The sequence below is a fragment of the Hipposideros armiger genome, unplaced genomic scaffold (genome assembly GCF_001890085.2).
Source record: "Hipposideros armiger isolate ML-2016 unplaced genomic scaffold, ASM189008v1 scaffold_685, whole genome shotgun sequence".
Taxonomy (NCBI): Eukaryota; Metazoa; Chordata; class Mammalia; order Chiroptera; family Hipposideridae; genus Hipposideros; species Hipposideros armiger.
The window spans coordinates 367,702-382,842 of NW_017732035.1; the positions used below are offsets into that span (position 1 = coordinate 367,702).

Consider the following 15,141-nt stretch of genomic DNA (forward strand, 5'->3'; position numbering starts at 1 on the left):
CGGCAGCTCAGCTCGGGCTGGGCATTGAACCGCTGTTGCTCAGAGCTCACACTCTTGAGTGAGCTCTTAACCAACTGAGCCACTCAGCTGGCCCTATATATATCTTTGGCATCTATATTCATGAGGGGTATAGGTTTGTAATTTTCTTGATTCTTTGTTCTCAGTATCACAGTAATTCTAGCTTCATAAAATGAGTTGAGAAGTTTTCTTCCTACTTTATTTTCTAGAAAAGATTATGTAGAATTGGTGCTAATTCTTCTTTAAACATTTGGTAGAATTCTCCAGCAAAACCACCTGGGTTTGGAGATTTCTTTTTAAGATTTTTACTGGGGAATCGGGGAGGGGGAACAGACAAATTGCTGTCCTTTTGTTCTTCAGTCTAGTGTGGAGGATGTCGATTCACTGGCCCAAGTTGGTATTATCATTGCGCTCTTCCCTGGTAAGGCAGATCAGTCGCTGGCCTCTGGACGGCCACTCACGGCAGCTCTTGGCAGCTAACTCTGGCTGCTGGCCACTCACTATGGCTGCTAGCCACTCACTATGGCTGCTAGCCACTCACGGTAGCTTATGGCAGCCCACTGCAGCCTACGCCATTGCCGGCGACTCACAGCAGCCCAGCTCCAGGTAGAGCTGTTGTTCACCATCTTAGCTGTAGAGGGCGCAGCATCACTGGCCCATGTGGGATCCGAACCGGCGGCCCTGCTGCTCAGAGATGGCGTCCCAAGCCAGCTCTTACCAATGCACCACTTGGCCGGCCCCTGGAGATTTATTTTTCAAAAGCTTTTTATTTATGAATTCCATTTCCTTAGGAGTCATAGATCTTTTCAAATTATCTGTGTCCTGTTCAGTGAGTAATGGCAGTTTGTGGTGGTCTAGGAATGGTTTGTCTGAGTTGTCACATGTACGTATGTAGAGTTGTCCACAGCATCCCTCATTGTCCTTTTGGTGTCTGCAGGTTCTGTATTGACATCCGTTTCATTCCTGACACTGGTAATTTGTGTCTTCTCATTTTCTTTGTCAGTCTCGTTAGAGGTTTGTCAGTGCTATTGATCTTTTCAAAGAACCAGCTCCTATTCTATTGATTTTTCTCTCGTTTTCCTGTTTTCAATTTCATTGATTTCTGCTCTTGTTTTTACTGTTGCCTTCTGATTTCTTTGCAATTGAGGTTTTTTTGTTTGTTTGTTTGTTTTTTTAGATTTTTTTTTATTGGGGAATTGGGGGGATGGGAACAGTGCTGGGGAATTGGGGAAAGGGGAACAGACAAGTTGCTGTCATTTTGTTCTTCAGTCTAGTTGTGGAGGATGTTGCTTCACTGGCCCAAGTTGGCACCATCATTGCGCTCTTCCCGAGCGAGGCAGATCAGTCGCCGGCTTCTGGACGGCCGCTCACTGCGGCTGCTGGCCGCTCACGCTGGCTGCTGGCCACACACAGTAGCCCATGGCAATCCACTGCCACAGGGACTGCAGCCCACGCCGTCGCCGGCGACTCATGGCAGCCCAGCTCCAGGTTGAGCTGTTGTTCAGCATCTTAGCTGTGGAAGGCAGTGTCACTGGCCCTCATATGTGGGATCTGAACCGGGGCCCTCTGGCATCCCAAGCGAGTTCTTAACCATCGCGCCACTCGGCCGGCCCTGCAATTGAGTTTTTTTATGTGTGTGTTTTGTTTTGTTTTTAATCCTTTTTCTGGGTTCTTGTGGGAGCTTGGATGACTGACTAGAGACTTCTCTAGTGTGCATTTATTGCTATAAATTTCCCTCTCCGACTGTTTTAGCTGCCCCACAAACTTTGACGTGTTGCATTTTCATTTTCATTCAGTTCCAGGTATTTTTTTGTTTGTTTTGTTTTTGGGGTTTTTTTTTTAAGATTTTTATTGGGGAATTGGAGGATGGGAACAGTGCTGGGGAATTGGGGAAAGGGGAACAGACAAGTTGCTGTCATTTTGTTCTTCAGTCTAGTTGTGGAGGATGTTGCTTCACTGGCCCAAGTTGGCACCATCATTGCGCTCTTCCCGAGCGAGGCAGATCAGTCGCCGGCTTCTGGACAGCTGCTCACGCTGGCTGCTGGCTACATACAGTAGCCCATGGCAACCCACTGCCACAGGGGCTGCAGGATACGCCGTCACCGGCGACTCACGACAGCCCAGCTCCAGGTTGAGCTGTTGTTCAGCATCTTAGCTGTGGAAGGCAGTGTCACTGGCCCTCATATGTGGGATCTGAACCGGGGCCCTCTGACGTCCCAAGCCAGTTCTTAACCATCGCACCACTCAGCCAGCCCCCAGGTATTTTTTGATATCCCTTGAGACGTGCTGTTTGACTCATGGATTATTTAGAAGCATATTGTTTACTTTCCAGGAATTTGGAGATTTTTCTTTTATCTTTCTATTATTAATTTGTAGTTTGATTCCATTGTGGTCAGAGAATGCATTATTTAATTTCTAAATTTGTTGAGGGCTTTGTTTGTTTTGTTTTGTTTTGTTTTTTTAATGGTCCAGTGTATTGTCTGTCTTGGCATATTTTCCACGGACACTGTTGTTGGGTGAAATGTTCTATAAACGTCCTTTGGGTCCTGTTAGTCAATGGTTGCTGAGTCCTATATTTTCAGTCAGTTATTGAGAGAACAGTGTTGAAATTTCACACTGTAACTGGGTTTGTCTATTTCTCCTTTTAGCCTCGCCAGGTTTTGGTTGACATATTTTGCAGCTCTGTTGTTTGGTGTGTATATGTTTAGGATTGCTGTGGCTTCTAGGTAGATTGACCTGTTATGTAACTTCCCTTTCTGACTCTGGTAATTTACTTTGCTCAATGTCTACTTTATCTGACAGTAATATTAGGTAGCCACTCCTGGTTTTGTTTGATTGTGTTTGTGATATATCTTTTCCTACCCTTTTACTTTCAGTCTGCCTATATCATTATATTTGAAGTGAGTTTCTTGTAGATAACCATATAGTTGGGTCCTGGTTTTTTAGTCCGCTCTGCCAATCTCTATTTTCTGATTGGTATATTTAGATAGTTTATATTTAATGTAATTATTGACATGTTAGGGCTTAAGTCTACCATTTTATTCTATATTTCCTGTTTGTCCTCTTTTTCATTTCACTGCTTTTTCCTGACTTCCTGTGAGTTTTTAAGTCAATATTTTTAAGTTCCATTTTTAAATATAATATTTTTTATCTTTTTTGTGTTTCTAGCCATTTTAGTAGTTGTCTAGGTGTGACATTTATATATACACATATCTTTCACAACCTGCTGGTATCATCATTTACTGTCCAAGTGAAGTGTGGAAATGTACCTCCCATTACATCCTTTCACCCTCCATTTAAAATACAGTTGTTGTAAATATTTCCTCTACTTAACATTTGGAACCATATCAGCCAGAGTTATAAATTTACTACAATCATAAAACATAATTTAGAAGACCCAAGAGGAGAAGGAAAGTCTGTTTTATTCACCCATATTTTTGCTTTCCATATTCTCTTCTCCTTCCTAAGATTCCTTCTGATATCATGTCCCTTCTGTTGGAGAACTTCCTTTAGCCATTCATTTAAAGTGACTAATTCTCTTAGTTCCCTTCATACAAGATTGTCTTAATTTCCCCTTCATTTCTAAAAGATATTGTCACCAGATATAGGATTCTGGGGAGACAGGTCTTTTCTTTCAGCTCTGAAGAATGGGGTACCACTGCCTTCTGGCTCCATGGTTTCTGATGAAAAATCCACTGTCATTTGTGTTGTTTTCCCCTCCAGGTAAGGTGTCACTTTACTCTTGTCTGCTTTCAAGACTTTATCTTTAATTTTCAGAGGTTGAATTATGATGTGTTTTGGCATAGATTTCTTTGGGTTTATCCTATGAGTTTGTGCATCTTGAATCTGTGGATTTCAGTCTTCTGCCACATTTGGGAAGTTTTCAGCCATTATTTTCCAAGTCCTTTTTCAGCTGCCCTCTCTCTCCTCTCCTTCTGGGATTCATCAGCATGAATGGGAAATCTTCTGTTACAGTGTCACATGTCCCCAAGGCCTTCTTCATTCTTTTTCCGGTCCATTTTTTCTCTCCTCTTCCGATTGGTTAATTTCTGTTGTTCTGTCCCCAAGTTCACTGATTCTCTGCCCCCAATTCTAACACCGACCCCACGTCCTGAGTTTTAATTGGGGTTATTATATTTCACAGTTTCAGAATTTCCCTTTTGGCTCTTCTTTGTTATCTAGTTTTTTGCAGAAATTCTGTTTCTCTGCTGAGTCTTAATTTTTTTTCATTGTGTCATTTGTGTTCTAATTGCTATTGAAATCGAATGATGGCTCCTTGAGAATCATAGTCAGATAATTCTAACATCTGTGTCTTGTTGGTGTCTGTTGATTAATTACCTTTTCACATTGAACCTGAGCTAGTCCTGGTTCTTGTTGTGAGTGACTTTTTTTTTTTTTTAAGATTTTTATTGGGGAATTGGGGAAGGGGAACAGACAAGTTGCTGTCGTTTTGTTCTTCAGTCTAGTTGTGAAGGACGTTGCTTCACTGGCCCAAGTTGGCACCATCATTGCGCTCTTCCTGGGCGAGGCAGATCAGTCGCCGGCTTCTGGATGGCCGCTCACGGTGGCTGCTGGCCGCTCACGCTGGCTGCTGGCTACACACCGTAGCCCATGGCAACCCACTGCCACAGGGGCTGCAGCCTACGCCGTCGCCAGCGACTCACGGCAGCCCAGCTCCAGGTTGAGCTGTTGTTCACCATCTTAGCTGTAGAGGGCAGTGTCACTGGCCCTCATATGTGGGATCCGAACCAGGGCCCTCTAGCGTCCCAAGCCAGCTCTTAACCAACGCGCCACTTGGACAGCCCGTGAGTGATTATTTTTTGAAACCAGGACATTTTGGGTATTTGGAGACTTGGAATCTTACTTAAACCTCTCTTATAGCCGTCTCCACTGAGCACCACTCTGGTGGGAGGGCCCCCCTAGTTACTCCCAGGTGGTGACGGGTGTCCCGATCCCCCGAGGTCTCTGCTGACACTGGGTCGGGGAGTGGGCTGGCGCATTACCTCCCAGAGGGGATGAAAATTTGGGCCCCTTCTCGGGCCTTCCTCAGAACCTTGGGCGGGTTGGAGATGGGAGCATGTTGCAGTGTGGTAAGGGTGTGGGCGAGGCTAAGTGTGTTCTGTGTGTTTGGGTGGAATTGGGTAGTTACTGCCTGCCCTGCTGGCTGCCCCTCTCCTGGTCCTTTAGCGAGAGCAGAATTTGTTACGGCTTTTTGTCTGCACCTAGGAGTCCTGGGCTGCAGATTGTAGGCCCTAGGTCTGGGACGTGGGAGCCCAGGAGGAAACCCAGGACTCCCCTGGCTGGTCAGCCTTCCCCACTTTTCGGAATCTCATATACGATGTCTGAGGTTTTGTTGTGCTTAGTGGGGAATTGGGATGAGTACGTATTGTCCACCTTCCTGGAAGCTGGCGGCTGTAGCCTGAGTTTCTCAGATGATTGAAGAGCTCAGAGGCAGAGCCTGTGGTGTTGAGGTTCAGCTGCCCCAAATGATCAGTTCAGGGGGTGGAAGTGAAGAACCACAGGTGTGGTGAGGCCAGGGGCTCTTCCTGCTGAAAGGCTGCGGGAAGCCAGGCTCTCCACACACCTCCCAGGTCACCTCCATGATCCAGGTGTTCCCACAGAGTATGCGTGGTGGACCGGCTTCCCTGAGGCCCTGTGGAGCGAGTGTTCTAGGAAAAGTGCCCCGTCTGGTTTCAGCTTTCCTGCGTAAACCGCAAGCTGGGCTACGAGTGGCTAGAGACGTGCGTGTCACCAGGCCCATGTGATGGGCAGACGAGCAGCGGGCAGTGGTGCAGAGCCTCACAACCACCACTCCTGCACGTTCCCACCTCCCCAAGAAAAGAGCCAGTTGCTTTCATTTTACTGAAACCAAAAGGGTTTGAGAATGTGCCTTTAGGACTAAAGAAATGGGTCCCGAAGGATCAGCTAGATAGAGGCTGCAGTCCAGGGCCTGAGCCAGCGTGTGGGGCACAGCGGGTGATTCCTGGCTACCATGTCTCCCTGAGACTCAGATATGCAGCTGCGTTTGCCCACGACCACTGGCACCCAGGCCAGGGACAGGCATCTGTCCAGCGGGGCGTGAGCCGGCCCTGCAGTGTCACCTGGCAGTTTCTTCCAAGTCTGTTCCCCTTTGAAGAGTATTGTTGCAACATGAAACCAGCACATGATGCCCGAGAAAGAGTCCTTCCGACACATTCCTCTCAGCTCAAAAGATGGTTTCACATGTAGAGGCACCCTACGCAGAGTCAGTGCTCCAAGACGTAGCAGCGATGAGTCGGCTGGGGCTAGTGAGCGATCAGTCGGTTAACTAGAGAGCGGTTAGCTGGGCAGATGGTGATTAGTCGGTTAGTGATCAGTTAACTAGTGAGCGATCAGTCATTCAGGCAGTGATTGGTCAGCTAGCGAGCGATTAATTGGTGACTCATGTTAGTCCTGGGTTGGGGATAGAGAGAGCTGACCTGGGACAGCCGAGACGGTCTGGAGAGCAGGCCTAGAGTGTGCGAATGGCTCTCCCAGGAGAAGCGACCGTCCTTGGACCGCTGTGTGGCCCCCGCTCTGCTGCCCGGCAGCCCTCCCGCAGACCCATCAGCTTCTTGATGACTGTCCTTTCTCATTCTCCCTTCCATACAACTGCTGTTGTCACCTAAGTTACATATGACCTCTTCTATACCAATTCCTCACTTTCTGCTTAAATTCCCTCCTTAACTATTTTTCATTTGCTTTCTGACTGACTTATCCAGTGTCTTCAAACCAGAATTAGTTGGTGTCTTTGGGACCTTGAAATATCTTTTTTCTCTAAATTATGAATGGTTGGTATACTGGACTAATATATGTATATATGAGCTTTGTTCTCACTTACCTATGACACCCAGTAATATTTTCAGGTTCCGTTTGTTGCTAAATTTTGTGTTTCTGGCTTTAAAATAGTATTTATTTTCATGTATATCAGAGGTTTTTATGATTTTTGTCTTCTTTTTCTCTCCCCTGGGGAGCCTCTTCCCCTTTCCATAAACTGCGCCCCGTGCGGCTGTGCCATGTCTCCTCGCCCCGCAGGGTTCTACGGCCTGGACGAGTCTGACCTGGACAAGGTCTTCCACCTGCCAACCACCACGTTCATCGGCGGGCAGGAGTCCGCACTTCCCCTGCGGGAGATCATCCGGAGGCTGGAGGTGAGGACTCAGCGCTTCCCAGAAAAACCTGGGCTGGCGGGAGGCCTCCCGACGAGGCTGGTTTTCCTTGGTCCTACATTTTTTAAAATGTAAGGGAAACAGAGCTTTTCTTTTGCTATTTTGTGGATAAAAATCCATGTTTTTTATTTTTACAGTCAGCCATAGAAAGGAGAAAAAAAATATGTGCGTTTTAATCCCAGTGGGAGTTTAATTCAGATATGGGAGGTCCCCAGCGTATATGCCCAAACCCAGGCTGCCCGCTGGTGTCCCCGGTCCCTCATCTTACCATTTCTTCTCTCCTCCTCTCTGGACTTGGTGGGCAGTAAGCCTGCGGGGCACACTACACACACACGCCCCCTACACACCCCTCAATTTACACTGTCACAGCGGGCTCTGGTGTGTGTGTGTGAGGGTGGGCCTGTTCCCCTCTGCCATGTGGCTGAGTGGGCAGTCAGCACAGCTGGGTGGACACCCCTGACTGTGTGTGGAACAGATGGCCTACTGTCAGCACATCGGGGTGGAGTTCATGTTCATCAACGACCTGGAGCAGTGCCAGTGGATCCGGCGGAAGTTTGAGACGCCAGGGGTCATGCAGTTCACCAACGAGGAGAAGCGGACCCTGTTGGCCAGGCTCGTGCGGTCCACCAGGTATGGGCTGCACTCAGGGCAGGCCTGTCCGTGCCGGGGGGTGGGGGGGTGGGGGGGTAGGGAGGGGCGCAGCCCATCGGGAGCAGCGTTGGCCCTGGGACGTGCTCTTCAGGGCAGCCTGGTCCCATCCAGGTTTGAGGAGTTCCTGCAGCGGAAGTGGTCATCCGAGAAGCGCTTCGGTCTAGAAGGCTGCGAGGTGCTGATCCCCGCGCTCAAAACCATCATCGACAAGTCCAGTGAGAACGGTGTGGACTACGTGATCATGGGCATGCCACACAGGTACCTGCCGCCCCTGCCTGGCTGCAGCCCGGGCGCTCGCCTGGCCCTCAGGTACCCCCGCTCCAGAGGGACTGTTGCCACGGTGTCCCCTTCATTGCGGGCACTGTCACGCCCAAGGCCACAGGTGGTTTCAGACAGGCATCATAGGCTGGTGTTGAACCCGAGCACCCTTGTCGGGGTCCCAGCAGAGGGAGGCTAACCCGGAGGGAAGGCTGCTTGGTGACACGAGCAGAGACGTTTCCACCTTCCTCCTGCCTCGCCGTGGCCTTGGGTGCCGGGCAAGCGGAGGCGGGGTGTCCCTCAGCAGCTCTGGTCTCAGCTTCTCCTGGGCAGCAAAGTGAGGTGCTTCCTATCCCTCGGGGCTGGGGGGATGCCTGGGTCGCCGCTCCAGCCCTGCTCACCCCCGTGTGTCCCAGGGGTCGGCTGAACGTGCTCGCCAACGTCATCAGGAAGGAGTTGGAGCAGATTTTCTGTCAGTTCGATTCAAAGCTGGAGGCAGCTGATGAGGTGAGGTGCCTGGTTTCCTTTAGAAGCTTCTAGCGAAGCTGCGCTAGCTTCTCGGGAAAGACAGCAGGGCTGAGGTCTTCGTCCCATTCACAAAGCAGGTGGCCAGCTGCCGACCTCTTGGAGAAAAGAGGGCCGGCCCTGTGTCCTGAGTGGGAGCCACTGTGGGCAGAGCTTTCGCATCCTTCCAGGGATGGGGTGCTGGGAGAAAAGGTGGCTCCCAGGGCTGCCGTGTGCTGCCCAGGATCGAGCCTCGCCATTCGCCCTGCAGGGCTCTGGGGACGTGAAGTACCACCTGGGCATGTACCACCGGCGGATCAACCGTGTGACGGATAGGAACATCACCCTGTCGCTGGTGGCAAACCCTTCCCACCTCGAGGCCGCCGACCCCGTGGTGATGGGCAAGACCAAAGCCGAGCAGTTTTACTGCGGGGACACCGAGGGGAAGAAGGTAAGGCCACAGGGGCCGGCCGGCTGCTCTGGGAGCGTGTGCAGCCCCAGGCACGTCTCAGACCTCTCGTTTCTGGAATGTGGCAGTTTTGCGATCGGACCTGGAAAGAGTAGCAGTGGTGGTGTCCTGCCTACGGGCCTGCATTCTCCCGAGTGGTGACAGCAGCGCTTGGAGGCACTGGTCTGCTTCCCGTCTTGTGGAATGTCCCAATGGACAGAGGCGTTGGCACCAAGCAGGAGGGCGAGGCTGCGCAGGTGTGGGGTGGTCTGAGGGACAGGTGTGAGCAGGTGGTTGCGTGGACGCTGGGTGGCACCATGTGCTGCCGACTCTTCCAGGCGTGTGCATGGATGCTGGACGCTGCTGGGCCAGCCCATCGTGCACAGAAGCCTCGATGGAGTGTGACTGTCGGTCCTGGTTTGATCTCAAGGCAGAAGTCTGTCTGCAACAAATCATGTAGCTCTTACTACTTTACAACCTCAGAGCCTCGCAGGCAACAAAAGCAGGCGTTTGTGAGTGACGGCCGCTTCAAGCCTCTCGCTCTTTCTAGAAAGTAGGTCCCCTGTGAGGAGGCAGGAGAGCACATGGGGTGGGTAAGCTGGGGAGGGGCCGAAGTAGGGGTTGGGGCGGGCGGGCCGTGTGCTGGGGTCGGAAACGGAAACAGAGGCAGCACCTGTCAACCCCCTCCCACCCCCCCCCCTTGAAGAATCAGCCAGTGGGGAAGTGGGAAGGAAGAAACATTCCCTGGAGATGGCAGATAGGGACGAAGATGGAGGTGGGCCGGGCGCTGCCCTACAGGTGCCCTGGAGGGTCAGACGTTTCAGAGGTGGAACCAAGTGTCAGCCTCGCGTTCTAGTTTGAAACACCGAGAGTCTGCTAGACCTGTGCTCGGAGGATGAGGCAAGAAGCTGCTGTCAGAGGTGATGGGGTCTGGGCCGGTGTGGCCTTGGGACAGGAAGCGGTGCCTGCGAGGACCGACGCCCCCCTAGAGCACGTGTGGCCTGCTGGGAGGATGGCGGGCTTGGGGCCTGGATGGGGCCACAGAAATCTCAAGGAGGCAGAACGGCCCCTCCGAGCAGCCCCCCGGGGCCCCTGATGACATGGTGGCCAGGAGGGATGGGGGACCTGCATCGCTGACCAGTGTCTCCATCATTCCCACTGTCCTTGGTGGGACATTCAGGGCCCGGGAGGGGAACAAGATTGCAAAAAGCTTTGTGTGACATCCAAACTCATAAATGACAGACAAAAGCCACTCAGGCAGTGCTCACTTGGAATGTTGAAAAAATCGTGAAAAGGAGTGAGATAAGTCTTCAGATGATCACATCATTGGTCCTGGCAGGGGTGCAGGCCGGGGGCTGGGTAGCCCTGTGTGGTCACAGGCATTTGTTTTAGGGCGTGGGCCGTGTGGGGGCAACAGGCCTGTGTCTCAGTGAGGGAGGAGGAGGCACAGGAAGGGACCGGACTGGAACTGGAGGCGTCGTTCCACGTCTGTGCAGATTCGGAAATCCCCATGTGCACACGGCCCTTCACGACTGCTTTCCATCTCTGCCGGAAGGGCCTGGAAGGGACGCTGTCCCAGTTAGCAGTGACGCTCAGACGCTGCCCTGCTGGCAGTGCCAGGCTCCTGAGGGAAATGTCATTGCGGGGCTGGGCTCCATGCCACATCGGGACAGTGCAAGCATCGCAGGATGACTGACCCATGGGTCTCCAAATAAATAGAAGGTGGGCGGGGGCCTCTTGCAGAACGCTGGTGAGTAGATGTAAGGTGACACCTGGTGGCTCCGGGGGCCCCAAGGGACAGGATATGGAGGTTCTCCTCACAGTCTGTCCACTGTTCTTGTTACCGAGGAGAAATAGTGAATTTAAGAGAGTGATGGCTGCCTGTCCAGGTGATCAGAGCAGACCTCACCGGCACGGGATCTCCTGGTGTGACGTGTGCCATTCTTGAGCCTGGTCACACAGGACCGTCAGAACCCAAGGCCTGTCCAGGATGGGCGAGGCGTCAGAGAAGCCGACGAGGGCTGGGGTCTGGACCAGCACTGCCTTCCCAGGGGGTCCTGCGTGACTGGTCAGGGTGGTGGACACTGGCTCTGCAGCAGACAAGGGGTGGGAACATCGTGCTGCTCACAGGGCTCAGGCTGGGAGGGCCCTCCTGCCACTTGCTTTTAAAGTTTGAAATTATCTCAAAAAATGTTATCTTTTGAAAAGTGGGTTGTGACCTTCACCTCCAGTGTGCCGTGTGGAGGTGGTGGTCTGGGCCATGTTGGATTTGGGACCTCCTTGTGTGTCTGCAGGTCATGGCCATCCTCCTGCATGGGGATGCCGCCTTTGCCGGCCAGGGAATCGTGTACGAGACCTTCCACCTGAGTGACCTGCCATCCTACACGACACATGGCACCGTGCATGTCGTCGTCAACAACCAGGTAACCCGGTCGGTGTATGGCCCCACTGCCTCCGGAGGGCTCTGCTCACGCCAGCCTTACTTAGAGGGACAGCTCGTAGTTTCTGAGAATGCTTGTGCTTTTCTGACAGTAAAAAACATGCTGTTATAAAAAATGTGCACAACAGAAAGCTTCCTGACAGTGGAGAGATTTTAATTACCCTATTTAATTACCCTATTAAGACAGTTATATTTTAAAGTATTTTTTCTAGGCCTCCAGGCATATAGACGGCATTTTTCTGTATACAGTTTTATATCCATTTCTTATTTACCACATTATTTTCTCATGTCATTGTATACTCTTAAAATAACTTTAATGGAAATATCCATTATAGGTTGTTTCGTAAAATACACGTTGCCGTTTTGTTAGACTTTTAGGTCTCATTTTTCACTATTTTAAATAATGCTGAGATGAACATTCTTGGAAGTAAATATGTCTGCCCAGCTCTGACCCAGGTCGCTGTTACGCATCTGTTACTTCCTCCACCAGCCTTATCCAAGGGTGCATGTCACCAGCGGGTGTGAACTTCCATTTAATAAATGCAGCTTACTCTGCGCCTCCCTCAATGCCAAAAGCAGTGGGCATCTTCCCCGGCATACCAGCCGTCTGTGTATCTTTTTTGGTAAAGAGTTTGGTCAGTGTTTTGCCTATGGGGGGTGGTATTTGTTTTATTATTAATATTTGAGAGTTCTTTATGGCTTCATGGATGCAAGGCCCTTGTCAGAGATGTGGTTTGCAAAGATTTTCTCCCTGTCTGTGGCTTATCTTCATTCTCTTACCAGTCTCTTCCACAGAGCAAATGTTTTTATGTTGATGAAGTACAAGTTATGAATTTTTTTCTTCTATGGATCACATTATTGGTGTCAGATCTAAGAAAGCTTGGCCTTTCCAAACTCACAAAGATTTTCCCCCATCTTCTAGAAGTTTCATAATTTTGTGTTTTATACTTAAGTCTATGCTGTATTTGGATAGTTAGAGTTTCGAGGTTCTTTTTCTTGCTTATAGATATCCATTTGTTCCAGTAGATTTGTTGAAAGGATTTTTTGTTGTTGAAACTGAATTGACCATATATATGTGGGTCTGTTCTGATTCTCTGTTGTTCCATTGATCTAATTGTCTGTACACTGTCTTGATTACTGTAGCTTTATTGTCAGTCTTAAAATCAGGTTGTGTGAGTCCTCCAACTTTGTTACTTTTCAAAATTGTTTTGGCTATTCTAGGTTGTTTGCTTTTCGTATAAACTTGAAAATCAGGTGGTCCATTTCCACAAAAAAATTCTGCTAGTATTTTGATTAGAAGTATGCTGAATCAATAGATCAGTTTGAGAAGAATCACAGTCTTGACAATATTGAGCCTTCTAATCTGAGAACATTGTAAATCTCTCCATTTACTTAGATTTTCTTTGTTTCTCTCACAGGTATTTTGTAGTTCTCAGCATGCAGATCCTAAACGTGTTTTGTTAGATTTATACCAAAATATTTTATTAACTTGGAGCTTTTACAAATGGTACTTTTTACATTTTTAAATTTCCAATTGCTGCTAGGATATAGAAATAGAATTTAGTTTTATATTTTGTACAGTTTATTTTTGTATCCCACAACCTTAACTAAACTCACAGTTAGTAGTTTTTTGTGGGTTCTTTGGAATTTTCTATATAGACAATTGTGTGGTTGCAATTAGAGACAGTTTTTCTTCTTTTCCAGTCTATACATATATATGCCTTGTATTGATTTTTCATACTTCACTGCACTGGCTGGGATCTCAACAAAGTGTGGAAGTGGGCGAGAGTGGAGGTCCTTCATCCCCGTTTTAGGAGGGAAGCATTCAGTCTTCGGTCCGATCTGATGATAAGTCTCATGCTATCTGTAGGTTTTCTGTGGATGTCCTTACCAGGTTTCTGTTCCCAATTTGCGGACAGTGTTTTTCATGAGTGAAGTTTGTTTTTGTCACATACTTTTCCGCATCTATTAAGATGATCATGTGGTTTGCTAATAGTAAATTCCATTCATTGATTTTTGAATGTGGAATTCTTGTGCTCGTGTTCATGAGAGATGTTGGTCTGTAGTTTTCTTGTAATGTCTTTGTGGTTTTGTTTTCAGGGTAATGCTGACCTTATAAGTTGGAAAGTGTTCCCTCCTCTTTTGTTTTCTGGAAAAGTTGCTGTAGAATTGATATTATTTGCTCTGTACACATTTAGTAGAATGTGCCAATAAAAGACTTTCGGGACTAGAGTTTTCTTTAGGGGAAAGTTATTTTTTTCCTTTCTCTTTCGTTTTCAGAAGTTCAACTGTATATGTCTTGGCATGTATTTCTTTGGTTTTTACCCTGTTTGAGTTTGCTTAGCTTTTTCTTTTTTTTTTTTAATTCCTGTGTTTTCCTCTAAGTTTTGTAGTTTTAGTTCTTAAGTCTGTGGTTTATTTTAAGTTAACTTTTGTGTGTAACACAAGGAAAGGGCCCGGCTTCATTCTTCTGTACATGGATTCCAGTTGTTCCTACATCGTTTGTGGGAAAAACCTATCTTTCCCCATTGAATTGACTTGAGATCATTCAGCTGCTTGAGTATGTAGATTGTATCTTTTGACAAGTTTAGCATATTTTCTTTTTTTAAAGATTTTATTGGGGAATTGGGGGAGGACAAGTTGCTGTCCTTTGGCTCTTCAGTCTAGTTGTGGAGGATATTGCTTCACTGGCCCATGTTGCTATTATCACTGAGCTCTTCCCGGGTGAGGCAGTTGCTTGCCGGCCATTGGACGGCGGCTCACGGCAGCTCACTGTAGCAGAGACTGCAGCCTACTCCATCACTGGCGACTCACCGCAGCCCAGCTCCAGGTCGAGCTGTTGTTCACCATCTTAGCTGTAGAGGGCACAGCGTCACTGGCCCTCATGTGGGATCCGAACCTGGGCCTTTCTGCTCAGAGCTGGTGTCCCAAGCCAACTCAACCAATGCACCACTCAGCCGGCCCAAATTTGGCAAATTTTCAAACATTCTTTCTTTTGTTTTTTCTTTTTTTTAACCACCTTCACCCTTTTGCCTACCCCACCCAACCCCATCTGGCAACCACCAATCTGTTCTCTGTATCTGAGTTCAGGTTTTGTTTCATTTTATTTAGATTCCACACATAAATGAGATCATATAGTGTTTGTCTTGCTCAGTCTGACTTATCGCACTTAGCATGATGTCCTCTATGTATATCCACATTGTCACAAATGGTAAGATTTCATTCTTTTTTATGGTCGAGTGGTCTTCCATTGTCTATATACCACCTCTTCTTTATCCATCTATCGGTGGACACTTGGGCTGCTTCCATATCTTGCCTATTGTAAATAATGCTGCAGTGAACAGGAGTGCATATATCTTTTCAAATCAGTGTTTTAGATTTTTTCGCATAAATACCCAGAAGTGGGATTGCTGGATCCTATGATAGTTCTATTTTTAATTTTTTGAGGTATCTCCATTCTGATTTCCATCGTGGCTACATCATTTACATTCTCATCAACAGTGCACCAGGGTTCCCTTTGTCTACATCCTCGCCAACTATTGTTGTTTGTGGATTTATTGATGATGGTCATTCTGACAGGAGTGAGGTGGTATCTCATTGTGGTTTTTATTTGCATTTCTCTAATGGTTAGTGAC

At 48.4% G+C, this 15,141-nt stretch overlaps 1 protein-coding gene across 4 annotated transcripts in view; it reads left to right on the top strand.

The window, feature by feature from the left end:
- OGDH (oxoglutarate dehydrogenase) overlaps window positions 1-15,141 on the top strand; it is a 63,123-nt gene that overhangs the window by 36,010 nt on the left and 11,972 nt on the right. For all 4 annotated transcript variants that reach the window (XM_019626571.1, XM_019626573.1, XM_019626572.1 and 1 more), the window contains 6 exons: window positions 7,072-7,187; window positions 7,681-7,835; window positions 7,968-8,114; window positions 8,531-8,621; window positions 8,890-9,069; window positions 11,361-11,489. In XM_019626571.1, coding sequence (XP_019482116.1) covers window positions 7,072-7,187; window positions 7,681-7,835; window positions 7,968-8,114; window positions 8,531-8,621; window positions 8,890-9,069; window positions 11,361-11,489 — 818 coding nt within the window. The remainder of the gene's footprint in view (window positions 1-7,071; window positions 7,188-7,680; window positions 7,836-7,967; window positions 8,115-8,530; window positions 8,622-8,889; window positions 9,070-11,360; window positions 11,490-15,141) is intronic.